This window comes from Salvelinus sp. IW2-2015, linkage group LG9 (assembly GCF_002910315.2).
Source record: "Salvelinus sp. IW2-2015 linkage group LG9, ASM291031v2, whole genome shotgun sequence".
Taxonomy (NCBI): Eukaryota; Metazoa; Chordata; class Actinopteri; order Salmoniformes; family Salmonidae; genus Salvelinus; species Salvelinus sp. IW2-2015.
In genome coordinates this window covers 7,316,797-7,330,247 of record NC_036849.1, presented here as the reverse complement: position 1 = coordinate 7,330,247, position 13,451 = coordinate 7,316,797, and the positions used below count along the sequence as shown (strand labels likewise).

At 44.4% G+C, this 13,451-nt stretch overlaps 1 protein-coding gene across 4 annotated transcripts in view; it reads left to right on the top strand.

The window, feature by feature from the left end:
- Nucleotides 1-13,451, top strand: part of kiaa0586 (KIAA0586 ortholog) — a 118,662-nt gene that overhangs the window by 80,678 nt on the left and 24,533 nt on the right. For all 4 annotated transcript variants that reach the window (XM_023994101.2, XM_023994099.2, XM_023994100.2 and 1 more), the window contains one exon: nucleotides 1,675-1,768. In XM_023994101.2, the coding sequence (XP_023849869.1) occupies nucleotides 1,675-1,768 (94 nt within the window). The remainder of the gene's footprint in view (nucleotides 1-1,674; nucleotides 1,769-13,451) is intronic.

Here is a 13,451-nt window from a genome sequence, read left to right as displayed (position 1 = left end):
TAGTAGAGAGAAGGATTTATTTCAGCTTTTATTTCTTTCATCACATTCCCAGTGGGTCAGAAGTTTACATACACTCAATTAGTATTTGGTAGCATTGCCTTTAAATTGTTTAACTTGGGTCAAATGTTTCTGGTAGCCTTCCACAAGCTTCCCACAATAAGTTGGGTGAATTTTGGCATATTCCTCCTGACAGAGCTGTGTAACTGAGTCAGGTTTGTAGGCCTCCTTGCTCGCACATGCTTTTCAGTTCTGCCCACAAATTTTCTATAGGATTGAGGTCAGGGCTTTCTGATGGCCACTCCAATATCTTGACTTTGATGTCCTTAAGCCATTTTGCCACCACTTTGGAAGTATGCTTGGTGTCATTGTCCATTTGGAAGACTCATTTGCGACCAAGCTTTAACTTCCTGACTGATGTCTTGAGTTGTTGCTTCAATATATCCACGTAATTTTCCTTCCCCATGATGCCATCTATTTTGTGAAGTGCACCAGTCCCTCCTGCAGCAAAACACCCCCACAACATGATGCTGCCACCCCCGTGCTTCATGGTTGGGATGGTGTTCTTCGGCTTGCAAGACTCCCCCTTTTTCCTCCAAACATAACGATGGTCATTATGACCAAACAGTTCTATTTTTGTTTCATCAGACCAGAGGACATTTCTCCAAAAGTACAATCTTTGTCCCCATGTGCAGTTGCAAACCGTAGTCTGGCTTTTTTTTGCGGTTTTTGAGCAGTGGCTTCTTCCTTACTGAGCGGCCTTTCAGGTTATGTCAATATAGGACTCGTTTAAATGTGGATATAGATACTGTTGTACCTGTTTCCTCCAGCTTCTTCACAAGGTCATTTGCTGTTGTTCTGGGCTGGAATTGCACTTTTCGCACCAAAGTACATTCATCTCTAGGAGACAGAACATGTCTCCTTCCTGAGCGGTATGAGGGCTGCGTGGTCCCATGGTGTTTATACTTGCGTACTATTGTTTGTACAGATGAACGTGGTACCTTCAGGCGTTTGGAAATTGCTCCCATGGATGAACCAGACTTGTGGAGGTCTACAAATTTTTTTCTGAGGTCTTTGCTGATTTCTTTTGATTTTTCCCATTATGTCAAGCAAAGAGGCACTGAGTTTGAAGGTAGGCCTTGAAATACATCCACAGGTACACCTCCAATTGACTCAAATTATGTCAATTAGCCTATCAGAAGTTTCTAAAGCCATGACATCATTTTCAGGAATTTTCCAAGCTGTTTAAAGGCACAGTCAACTTAGTGTATGTAATCTTCTGATCCACTGGAATTGTGATACAGTGAATAGTAAGTGAAATAATCTGTCTGTAAACAATTGTTGGAAAAATTACTTGTGTCATGCACAAAGTAGATGTCCTAACCGACATGCCAAAACTATAGTTTGTTAATTAACAAGAAATGTGGAGTGGTTGAAAAACAAATTTTAATGACTCCAACCTAAGTGTATGTAAACTTCCGACTTCATCTGTAGATGTACATATTGTAGGTGTCACAAAGTGCTTACACAGAAACCCAGCCTAAAACCCCAGAGCAAGCAATGCACGGTGGCCAGGAAAAACTCCCATGAAAGGCTGGAACCTAGGAAGAAACCTAGAGAGGAACCAGGCTCTGAACCAGTCTCGTATTTATTGTGTTACCTCTCCTCTATGTTTAGGCAACTGAGTTGTCTTGTCCTCCAGCTCCCAGACCTGCTCCCATCCTGGTCAGGCAGTTTCAAAAGACTAATGGAGAGACGTCAGAGAAACCAGGTATGGTCGCTCAAGTCCAGTTTTATTGATAGAACTGTGTTCATTCATTCAATTGGTCTCACCAATGCTACAATGTAAAAACATTCTAATTGATTCTTGTAAAGGGGATGGTGTGGCACGTTATTGGGAGAGACCACAAATCCATCTGAAAGCTTTGTAAAAAATGGGTACATCTTATGGATAAAATGGGTACATCTTATGGATAAAATGGGTACATCTTATGGATAAAATGGGTACATCTTATGGAAAAAATGGGTACATCTTATGGAAAAAATGGGTACATCTTAGACACAAACAATGTGTTTGAGAAGCCAACATACAACGACGTGGGTCGACCATCGGGTGTCCCTTTGTTCTCCTCTGACCACCAGATGGCACAAGTGTATCTGTGCGGTCTGCACTTCAACTTCCTCCCCGCTCCTTTTCTCCTCCCCTCCCCTCCCCTCTCCTTTTCTTTTCCTTTGTCTCCAAGTCAGGTCACTGCAGTTGTTCTCCCAGAGAGGGTGAAATCATTTTTGCCTGACATCACTGTTGTGTCCTGTCCTCCCTAGCTACATCTAGACCACAGGGGGCTAGGAACTGCTCAAGTCAGTGCTTTAAAAGTCAATATTGTACATGGGGCTGGACACACCTCAGTGAGGAGAGAGGAGATGGCATTAGAGTCACTCAGCATGGAGGAAGGGAGGATAGACATGGAGTGACTGAAAAAATAGGCTGCATCTCAAATGGCACCCTATTCCCTATATTTCTCCTTTGGCCTCCTTTCCTTCCAGTTCTCTGCTGCCAATGTTTGTTTATTCCATGTGTAACTCTGTGTTGTATGTGTCGAACTGCTTTGCTTTATCTTGGCCAGGTCGCAGTTGTAAATGAGAACTTATTCTCAACTAGCCTACCTGGTTAAATAAAGGTGAAATAAATAAATGAATCGGGGATCATCAACTAGATTCAGCCGCGGGACGTTTTTTTTCTCGGGCGGATGGTCGAGGGGCCGGAACATAATTTGTAGACTGCAATTTGACCCCAAGAATCCCAAACAGATATAAAATATTTGACCAAAACATAATAATTTCAAACCGTATACAATCACGTCTCTCTATTATGCGTGGGAATACTTGGGAACAGATTTCCAAAATTCTCATCACTTGGAGTTGATTTCCTGGTGTTTTTACAGTCTTATGTCCAAATAAAACCACTCGCGGGCAAAATTTGTCCCAGAGGCAGCCAGGTGGGGAACCACGCCCTATAAAGTGCCTTCATAAAAGTATTCAGACCCCTTGACTTTTTCCACATTTGGTTAGGTTACAGCCTTATTCTAAAATTGATTCAATTGTTGTTTTCCTCAGCAATCTACACACAATACCCCATAATGAAAAAGCAAAAACTGGTTTGTCGAAATGTTGACAATTTTATAAAATAAACAACTTGAATATCACATTTACATAAGTATTCAGACCCTTTACTCAGTACTTTGTTGAAGCACCTTTGGCAGTGATTACAGCCTCAAGTCTTTTATTGTTATTGAACTTGGCAAGTCAGTTAAGAACAAATTCTTATTTACAATGACGGCCTACACCAGCCAAACCCAGACGACACTGGGCCAATGGTGCACCGCCCTATGGGACTCCCAATCTCAAGGCCTGGATTCGAACCAGGGTGTCTATAGTGACGCCTGTAGCACTCAGGTGCAGTGCCTTAGACCGCTGCGCCACTCGGGGTATGACGCTACAAGCTTGGCACACCTGTATTTGGGGAGTTTCTCCCATTCTTCTCTGTAGATCCTCTCAAGCTCTGTCCGGTTGGATGGGGAGCATTGCTGCACAGCTATTTTCAGGTCTCTCCAGAGATGTTCGATCGGGTTCAAGTCTGGGCTCTGGCTGAGCCACTCAATGATATTCAGAGACTTGTCCCGAAGCCATTCCTGCGTTGTCTTGGCTGTGTGCTTAGGGTCATTGTGTCACTTATTTAGCCAGCAGCATACCACCCTGCATACCACTGCTGGCTTGCTTCTGAAGCTAAGCAGGGTTGGTCCTGGTCAGTCCCTGGATGGGAGACCAGGTGCTGCTGGAAGTGGTGTTGGAGGGCCAGTAGGAGGCACTCTTTCCTCTGGTCTAAATAAAGATCCCAATGCCCCAGGGCAGTGATTGGGGACACTGCTCTGTGTAGGGTGCCGTCTTTCGGATGGGACGTTAAAACGGGTGTCCTGACTCTCTGAGGTCATTAAAGATCCCATGGCACTTATCGTAAGAGTAGGGGTGTTAACCCCGGTGTCCTGGCTAAATTCCCAATCTGGCCCTCAACCATCACGGTCACCTAATAATCCCCAGTTTACAATTGGCTCATTCATCCCCCTCCTCTCCCCTGTAACTATTCCCCAGGTCGTTGCTGCAAATGAGAACGTGTTCTCAGTCAACTTACCTGGTAAAATAACGGTAAAATAAAAAATAAATAAATAAATAAATTGTCCTGTTGGAAGGTGAACCTTCGCCCCAGTCTGAGGTCCTGAGCGCTCTGGAGCAGGTTTTCATCAAGGATCTCTCTGTACTTTGCTCCGTTCATCTTTGCCTCGATTCTGACTAGTCTTAGTGGTTACAAACTTCTTCCATTGAAGAAGGATGGAGGCCACTGGGTTTTTGGGGACCTTCAATGCTGCAGAAATGTTTTGGTACCCTTCCCCAGATCTGTGCTTCGACACAATCCTGTCTTGGAACTCTACAGACAATTCCTTCGACCTCATGGCTTGGTTTTTGCTCTGACATGCACTGTCAACTGTGGGACCTTATATATACAGGTGTGTGCCTTTCCAAATCATGTCCAATCAATTTAATTTACCACAGGTGGACTCCAATCAAGTTGTAGAAACATCTCAAGGATGATCAATGGAAACAGGATGCACCTGAGCTCAATTTCGAGTCTCATAACAAAGTGTCTGAATACTTATGTAAATAAGGTAATTCTGTTTTTTTGTTTTAATACATTTGCAAACATTTCTAAAAACCTGTTTTTCGCTTTGTTATTATGGGGTATTGTGTGTAGATTGCTGAAGAAATTGTTTTATTTAATACATTTTAGAATAAGTCTGTAACGTAACAAAATGTGGATCAAGTCAATGGGTCTGAATACTTTCCCGAAAGGCACTGCATAGTGGAATAACTCTCTCTGGTCAAAGGTAGTGCACGACATATAATGTACCATTTGGGACACACCATTGGCGTAAAGAGGAGCAGGGGTACTGTAAGGTTATTGTATATCTGTGGGAGAGAGCCTCTGGGAGTGAAGCAGTGTCACTGCGTTGAGATTAGGTAGACTAATCCAATCTAAAAGAGAGGAACAGTGAAGGATGATGGAGAACGTAGTATTAACACCGCTGAATGAAGAGGATCCTCATGGGCTTTGTCTTAAAGGTCCAATGCAGCTGTTTTTTAAAATCTCAATACCAAATCATTTCTGAGTAACAATTAAGTAGCCTACAGTGATTGTTTTCATTAAAACAGTCAAAAATAAGCAATTTCTCAAGAAAGAATTTAGCTAGGACTTTCTGGGAGTGGTCTGAGTGGGGAGGGGAAAACTGAAAACTAGCTGTTATTGGCAGAGACGTTTGGAACTCTCTTTCTTATTGGTCTATTAACTAATTTACCGCCTGGTGATGTCACCAGGCAGGCCAAAACTCCATCTCACCAAAACAGGCTGAAATTTCAGATGGTCTTTTCAAACAGCTCTTACACTAAAAGAGCAATATCAAAATGTTCACAATTCCACAGTATTATTCCAACTTCATAGTGTGGAAAAAGTAAATATAACACAGGAAAATCACGTTTTCGACTGCACTGGGCCTTTTAAATGGCTCCCGTGTGGTCAAAAGTAGTGAACAATGTCGAGAATTGGGTGCCATTTGGGACGCATGTAAGTCGCTCTGGATAAGAATGTCTGCTAAATGACAAAACTGTAAATGTAAAAATGCATACCGAGCTTTAGCTTCCTGGTAGGCTAGTAGGCACTGGGTGCTTACTGCTGCTGTAAAAGCATTTGCCTTCCATGTGTTTGTTAATGCGAGAGAACATGCATGTCACCATGTTGGCCAGTGGAAGCCAGTCCAAACTGCTTACTGGAGCCTTTATTGTGCTGGCTAATGGCTGTCTCTGCCTGCTTTCTTCACTTTATTTGTCCCAAATGGCACCCTACATAGTGCACTACTTTTGACCAGAGCCCTATGGGCCCCAGTGCACTATATAGAGAATAGGTGCCATTTGGGATTCAAACTATCATCTTAAATCATATGAAGCTGTAAGAATCTCTCGGCTTGATCTTGTGCCCTCATATCTAATGGTTCATTGTGTATCTGAAATTGCATTAAACCTTATCTGGTATATCAGTTGGATTAGTTTTCCTTATCTGCTTTTCTCTCAAATCAAACACTTTCCTTGCCTGTCCTTTAAGCCTGTGATGATAACTAGCTACCGTCCATGTTGGGTATTTTGTGATGGCCAGCAGAAGCCCTCAGCCGAATCTGTTAAAGTAATTCATTCTGTGTCTGGATATTTCTGTAGCTGTGTTGAATGTCAGTGTGCTTTGTCTCTCACTGCGTCGCTGTAGGGATTTTGTTTCAGCAGTAATTTGATGGACCAGTGAGATGAGGGACGGGGGAAAGAGCAAAGCTTCCACCTGCATGTTAATGTTTCTCGTTTCGTTTTTGTTTATCGCCTCAGCGCCTTCAACCCTTTCTTCTCCCCCCAGTTGTCTAGTCGTTGTAGCTACTTGTTGTTAGGGAAGAAAACACAAGTCTGAATTGAAAGGGACAACTCAACTGACGCCTTTGCAGCTAACATGATTATGTTACCAGTCAGTTATTGTGTCTTAGCCTATATGTTGTGCTCTAGCTTTACTTGGGGAAACTGAACTCAGTCAACAGCAGGGGGCTTTGATTTGGGTGGTAAAATAAAAAAAGCCATTCCCATAAAAAAGCCATTAAAATAAAATAAAACATTTTACTAGCCGTTCATTACTAGGTTCAATGAGGAACTGCATTTAAAGGTATTGTCAAGGCACTACACTAGGACTATGTCCCAAATAGCACTTTATTCCCTATATAGTGCACTACTTTTGACTACGTTGACTACTTTTGGTCAAAAGTAGTGCACTAGATAGGGAATAAGGTGCCACTTGGGACGTAGTCTAGGACCTGATTGGAGCTAGAGTACTGAGTGACAGAGGCCTGAATTCTCTTATGTATGCCCCATGACCAGTAAGCTGTCGCCTCCTGTCCTGCCTCCCTCCATGCTATAGATGGGCCAATGGTCTGATTCAATGTGTACTGTAGCCTAATCATTTAGACTGGACGTGACACAGTGAAGGTTGTCTGTCCGGTGTCTCTCATTGCTTTAACTGTGGCTTGAGTCCCAAATGGCCCCCTATTCCCTATATACGATACTACTTTTGGCCACAGCCCTATGGGGGATGTAGTGTCCCATTTAGGACGCAGGTTCTATTTACAGGTCGGAAAGCAATAAGAAACTATATAGGATATATGGTCAGAGTGGATGCACTGTCTGTCTGTCTCCCTGCCTCAGTTTAGTGTTCACTCCAGGCACTGGAGTGTAACAAGATCATAGTGAATGAGACTTTATATAACCATGGCTTGCAGTTGTCTTAAAGGATACATCCACAGTTGTTGTTGTTATGTATGGCAAAGCTACTACTGAATGCAAGCTTGAATAAAAAGGACCAAGAAATGGTATATTGTTTTAGCTTCATTTTTACACACAATGATCCGTACTGCAAACGATACCTTTATTAGCACCAGGAAGTACTGGACTGTACTATTTATGAGGAAAGGGGGTGTTCTGCTGGGCTCCCTGGCACTAAATTGTATACATTTTTCAGGATGAATGTTTTCTTATGTTGCGTTTGGATGTAAACTGTATAAATGACTATTTTGCTGTGGTCCTGTACTAGTCAGCCCTTTCCTGCCCTGAAGCCAGACCAACTTGGCTGAACACTTGTCTGTTTTCTGTGATGTGGACCTACTGTATAGTATGTGTGTATGGGGAGGTGCGACGGGGGAGCGGGGGTCTACTTTCCCCTCCCTACCGTCCTGCGTCATTGGCAGCAGATGAAGTGTAGAGGTCTATATCTAACAGGCTCACTAGAAGAACACCATACGGATATAGAACCTAAACTGTTTCCAAGCTTCAGTTATGTTTTCATCGTCAGGATCAAAACACACCACACCGACTCGCTCAAGGAGTTTTCACTTTCAAAGAGCTCTCTCCCTCTCTCCAGTTAATCCTCATTTAGCTGATGTGCTTCTGAGCTGGGATCTGTAATTAACAGTCCGTCAGCCCCCCAGTTCACAACACTAGCTGCTGTAGGGTGAATTACCACAGCAGCACCACTGAGTTGACAACACTGTTGGGATAGGGTGCCATTTGTGACACAAAGTCATTTATCGAAATGGGAATATTTGAGGACGTATTTGCAGACATTGCACAGTGTGATGTTTGTAGGATTTTAGGCCTAAGCCCTTTGAGGCGCCACTGTTTTTCCTATATTGATTTACCATTGTTTATCTGACTGTGCCTTGTTACAGTTCATCAATGTTTACTCATGACTTTGAGTAAATTGAACTAACTCTTCCCACTGATCTCCCTGACTGTTTGGATATTAGTGTTTTTTTCTTGCTGAGAGATTAGTCTGGCTGCTGGGTTTTTTCCACTCAGCCAGGCAGCAGTCTTCGCTAAAGCAAACAAACAGTACATATTTAGACACAGGGGTTGTGTCCAAAATGGCACTCGATTCCCTACATAGTGCACTACTTTCATCCATGGCCCATTGGGCTCTGGTCAAAAGTAGTTCACTATATAGGGAATAGTAGGGCGCCATTTGGGACACCGCCTTAGACAAACAGTGTATAGGTTTATGGCTATTCATGGTTCTCCCAGGGAGGAATGATTATTTACCCTGTAGCAGAGTGGATGTCTGCCCTCCTACTTTGAAGTGAAAGATACACAAGTTAGGTTCCTTATTTTAAACAACTCTCTCTCCCCTGGCCGATAGCCAAGAGAACCTTTTGTCGTTTCAACAAACACAACAGACTCGCTGCGCTTAAATGTGTTTAACCTAGCTTCAACCCAATTCTAACCCAATTTAATTCAGTCAACCTCCCTAGATACTGAGTTATGTGGAAAAGGGCGACACGCTTACAACAAGCTGACAAGAATGGGTGGGAAACAATTCTAAAGCACGATGGGAGCCTGTTTATCGTCCACGCTCGTGTTGAGTCCTGCATTTTCAGCCAAACACTGCCGCTTTGTCATTGACAGTGTTAGCACAAACATGTTTATCAGCAGCGTTGGCTGGCCGGACTGGCTCCTCTTTAGAATTGAGGCCAGACAAGATGGACATTGCTACTCTGGTCTTAAGGGGGATTTCACTGTGTTGTTGTATTGGTTAGCAGGAAGTGGAGTAACAATGATCAAATCCGCTGCTAAACCAACAAAAGACAAGCCAGGTTCTCTGACGTAGTCTGCCAACAGTCCGGGCACTACTGCGCACAGGAGGTTGGTGGCACCTTAATTGGGGAGGACAGGCTCGTGGGAATGGCTGGAGCAGAAAGGTATCAAATACACCAAACACATGGTTTCCATGTGTTTGATGCCATTCTATTCACTCCGTTCCAGCCATTATTATGCGCCGTCCTCCCCTCAGCAGCCTCCTCTGCTACTGGGTATGGAAAACATGGAGCTCCTTCTGTGTAAACCCCTGCATTTTAGTGTTGCCCTTGAAGTGCTATATCAAAAGTAGTGCACTATATAGGGAATAGGATGCCATTTGGGATGCATCCAAGCATCTGCACAATGGAGAAGGTTGTTCCTGGTTGTTCTTCTATCTAGCAGCCAGGCTCATGGTTACATGAATCACCACTGCAGACCACAGCGCTCACGAGAACTTAATTAAGAAATCATGTCAGCTCTGAAAGTCTCTGTAACAAATGCAGAAGTCCTTAACTTGGTCCACATGAGTCAAACTCCAGAGAGAGAGAGAGCGAGAACAAAAGAGAGAGAGAGAGCGAGAACAAAAGAGAGAGAGAGAGAGAGAACAAAAGAGAGAGAGAGAGAGAACAAAAGAGAGAGAGAGAGAACAAAAGAGAGAGAGAGAGAACAAAAGAGAGAGAGAGAGAGTGGGAGAAAGAGGGTAAAGAAAGGGGGATACCTAGTCAGTTGTACAACTGAATGCATTCAACTGAAATGGGTCTTCCGCATTTAACCCAACCCCACTGAATCAGAGAGGTGTGGGGAGCTGCCTTAATCGACATCCACGTCATCGGCGCCCGGGGAACAGAGGCTGGAGTTGGATAGAGACATGATGAGTTGGAGAGAGCGAGTTTGAGAGACAGCGAGAAAGAGTTAGAGAAAGTCAATGCTGCTCTACTCGTGACATGTCCTACAGGCAGATGGTGACCAGCTAGCTGGCTGCTAGCCCCAAACAACAGTGAAAAGCCAAACTCTATTTGTCATTCTGCTGCCTCGCTCACCAACCACAACTGCCTCCTTCACTGATTGTTCTCCTGTTAAACTGATGTTTTGACAGACCGGGAGAACGAGAATGCCCTCCAACACTCTCTTTCTCTGTGGCGCTACGATGAGTCGTTCCCCCGAGGTTATTGAGTGCGACATCAGCGCTCAAGTAGTATGTTTATCTTCATGGTTGACTGTGTTCTCCTTCTCCCATTATCTGACCTGGAGACACTGACTGCAGCACCAGTTCACTCCCCGGTCACACTGCAGCCAAACGCTGTCACAATGGTCAGCACATGGGAACACACATTCAAAGAGACTCCACTGTTGAACTTGATGTGTTGAGTCTTGTTGTATGCAGTTTGTGTGTAATGTGAATGAGGTCAGTGAGGGATTGTGGTTGGTTAGTGCTATCTGGTATCCTTGGGACGTCCCTACCCTAAACCCTAACCGTAACCATTTTAAATTTCAACTTCAAAGGGGTGACGTCAGATTTGAGACATCCCAATGACCTCATTTAGTCTTTTCCAATTGTGGTTTCACCCACAAGTGTCAGAAGACTTCCTCGGTTATTGTTGCTCCATCTACAATGTCAGAGTCATTGACTGGTTAAAAAATAAAAACACTGCCCAAAACCCTTTTACTGTAAGGCTTCTGTAGCTGTAAAGGTTGCCATTTGGGATGCAGACTCACTATGCAGCAGATATCTCCTCACCCCTGCCAGTAGGCTGTGGAAGTCCTATTAGAGCCGGTTTCCCAGTTCCAGATTAAGCCTAATCCAGGACTAAAAAGCATTCTCAATGGATATTCTCCATTGAAAGACCTTTTAAGTACTAGGCCTAATCTGTGTCTGGGTAACCGTCCCTTAGCTATCTTCCCCTTTCAAATGCAATAATAGATTCCCAACCTACGGTTTGTTTTTTATAAATTCTAGGAGGAGATGAAATATAAAGAGTTCCACCTATCCTCCAATTTTTTTTCAGCACCACATGATGCATGCTTGTGACCTACAATATTCTGCATCAGCTATAAGTCACACCCGTATTGAAAAAGATCTAAAGGCCTAGAGAAATCTCCAGCAAGCCTGAACAATGGTCTAGCCTAGTAGACAACCATTGCGTGGCTCAGCTAATCAACAGAGCGCTGTGCTTTCTGTCTGTTGGGAGTTCGATATATTTAGTCCATTTATCTTGTCTGCTCTGGTAGCTGCCTGGCCTTACATGAGGGGGAGAACACTATGGATGTGTCCCAAATGACATCCTATTCCCCATATAGTGCACTACTTTTGACCAGAGACCAATGGGCCCTGGTCAGAAGTAGTGTACTGTATAGGGAGTAGGTTGCCATTTGGGAAACATCCTATGTATTCAGGCCTGGTTTCATCCTCCACCCTCCACAGCTGCACTGGTATGTCTAACAGGCAACAGCTGCAGGTAGCAGGGCATGTGAGACAATATCAGAGAGAGAATATGTTGCGTCCCAAATAGCATCCTATTCCCTTTATAGTTCACTACTTTTGACCATGGCCCATTGGTCTCCTGTCAAAAGTAGTGTGCTATATAGAGAATAGTATTTGGGACGCAGACAGAATGTTGTTGACTCAAGCCGAGGGAGCGTTAAGCATTCCTAATGGCTTGACCAGCCCAGGCATATCATTTTATTGTGTCTGCCAAAGATTCCACCACGCGTTTACATTTCTTTACCGACCAACCAGGGTCCTCAGTGACTGGTCCTGGTTAAAAATAGTGCACTAAATTGGGTATAGGTTGCAGATTGACAATGCAACAGATTGCTTCTCCTCACCCCTGCCAGTAGGCTTTGTAAGTCCTGTTAATTGCTAAAGCAGAGCCTGATCAAGGGCCAAAGTACTGAGGAACCGTGTGTCAGATTCACTGTTAATTGCTGTGATCCTCCCTGGTATTGTCTGGTAGATAGATAATTTCATACATAGCAGCTGCACACACTTCTGTTTTCATAGGGTAGTCATTAACCGACGGTCTCACAAGAACACAGGTCTGAATTTTACAACACATGCGGTTTATTTGAACCGAATCCCCATCAACTTAAAAGAGCTTCTTAAATCATGCAGAAATCATTAAAAAACTTTTGACGTTGTGAAATGACCAACTATATTGCCGGTGGGTGACCTAGGAAATGTGGTATTTCCATTAGGTTTTTGAAGATTGGCCATGCCTCTGCTGTTGTGATGGACCTGGAACCGTATCTCTGCGGCGTTCTCATCCTCTCGCAGGTGACATGCGATGGGGGGGGGGGGGGGGGGGGGTGAGAGAAGGGGGAGGATGAAGAGAGGGAGCCGGTTATACGATAATGTTCCTCGCACAAGATGAGAACGGTCAAGTGAAACCCAAGTCCTGTTGTCGAATAGGTCCCGGCGTTCATAGCGCACTGATAGGACCTCACCTCTTCACCCCTGGCGCGGTTATCATGCTGGGGGCGCCGGAGGATCACGAGGCAATGGCTTGCGCCCATACCCCTGGCGTGGGGCTTTGATCAGCGGGGCGTCCCCGAGAACGGGGCCGGGCCCCTGCAGGCCCTGGGTGCTAAGCCACGCGCCAGAAGGACAGGGGCTCTGCTTCACGGAGGTGGAGGAAAGCAGCCAGGTTTAAGAAAGAGACTCTTTCTTTCATTACAGTTTCAGCCATGGTCTGAAGGGTTGCCCCCCTCCCCATCCTCTCTGTTTTGATGTCGGCCCGAAAGGAGAGTCCAGGCAGAGGCAGATGTGGTGGGTTCATCAAAATTTCCATGAAGTAGGCAATATGGATTTCGTCTCTCTCAATGGGAGTCAGGGATGCGTCCCCAAATGGCACCCTCCTGTTCTGCTAATAGTGTACTACTTTTGACCAGGGTAGGTGCGCTATAAAGGGAATAGGGTGCCCGTTTGGTGTGCAGACTGTTTAAATATTAGGAAAGTTAGCTACAAGCACAGTAAGCAAGCACAATGAAATGTGTTCTGTAGCGTGAAGCTACACAGAGGAAGCCTCTTAGCTAACTGGATAGTTAGAGAAAAACAATTATTTTTCCTCGAATAAGATAAATACCCTGGTTTATCCCGAAAGGGTACAATCACCCCTCCTTAGCCTTACTTGCCTGGGAATCAGCCCTTGCGTAATGTGAAGATTAGTAGGTGATGGTCGCAACACCCACGGGACTCG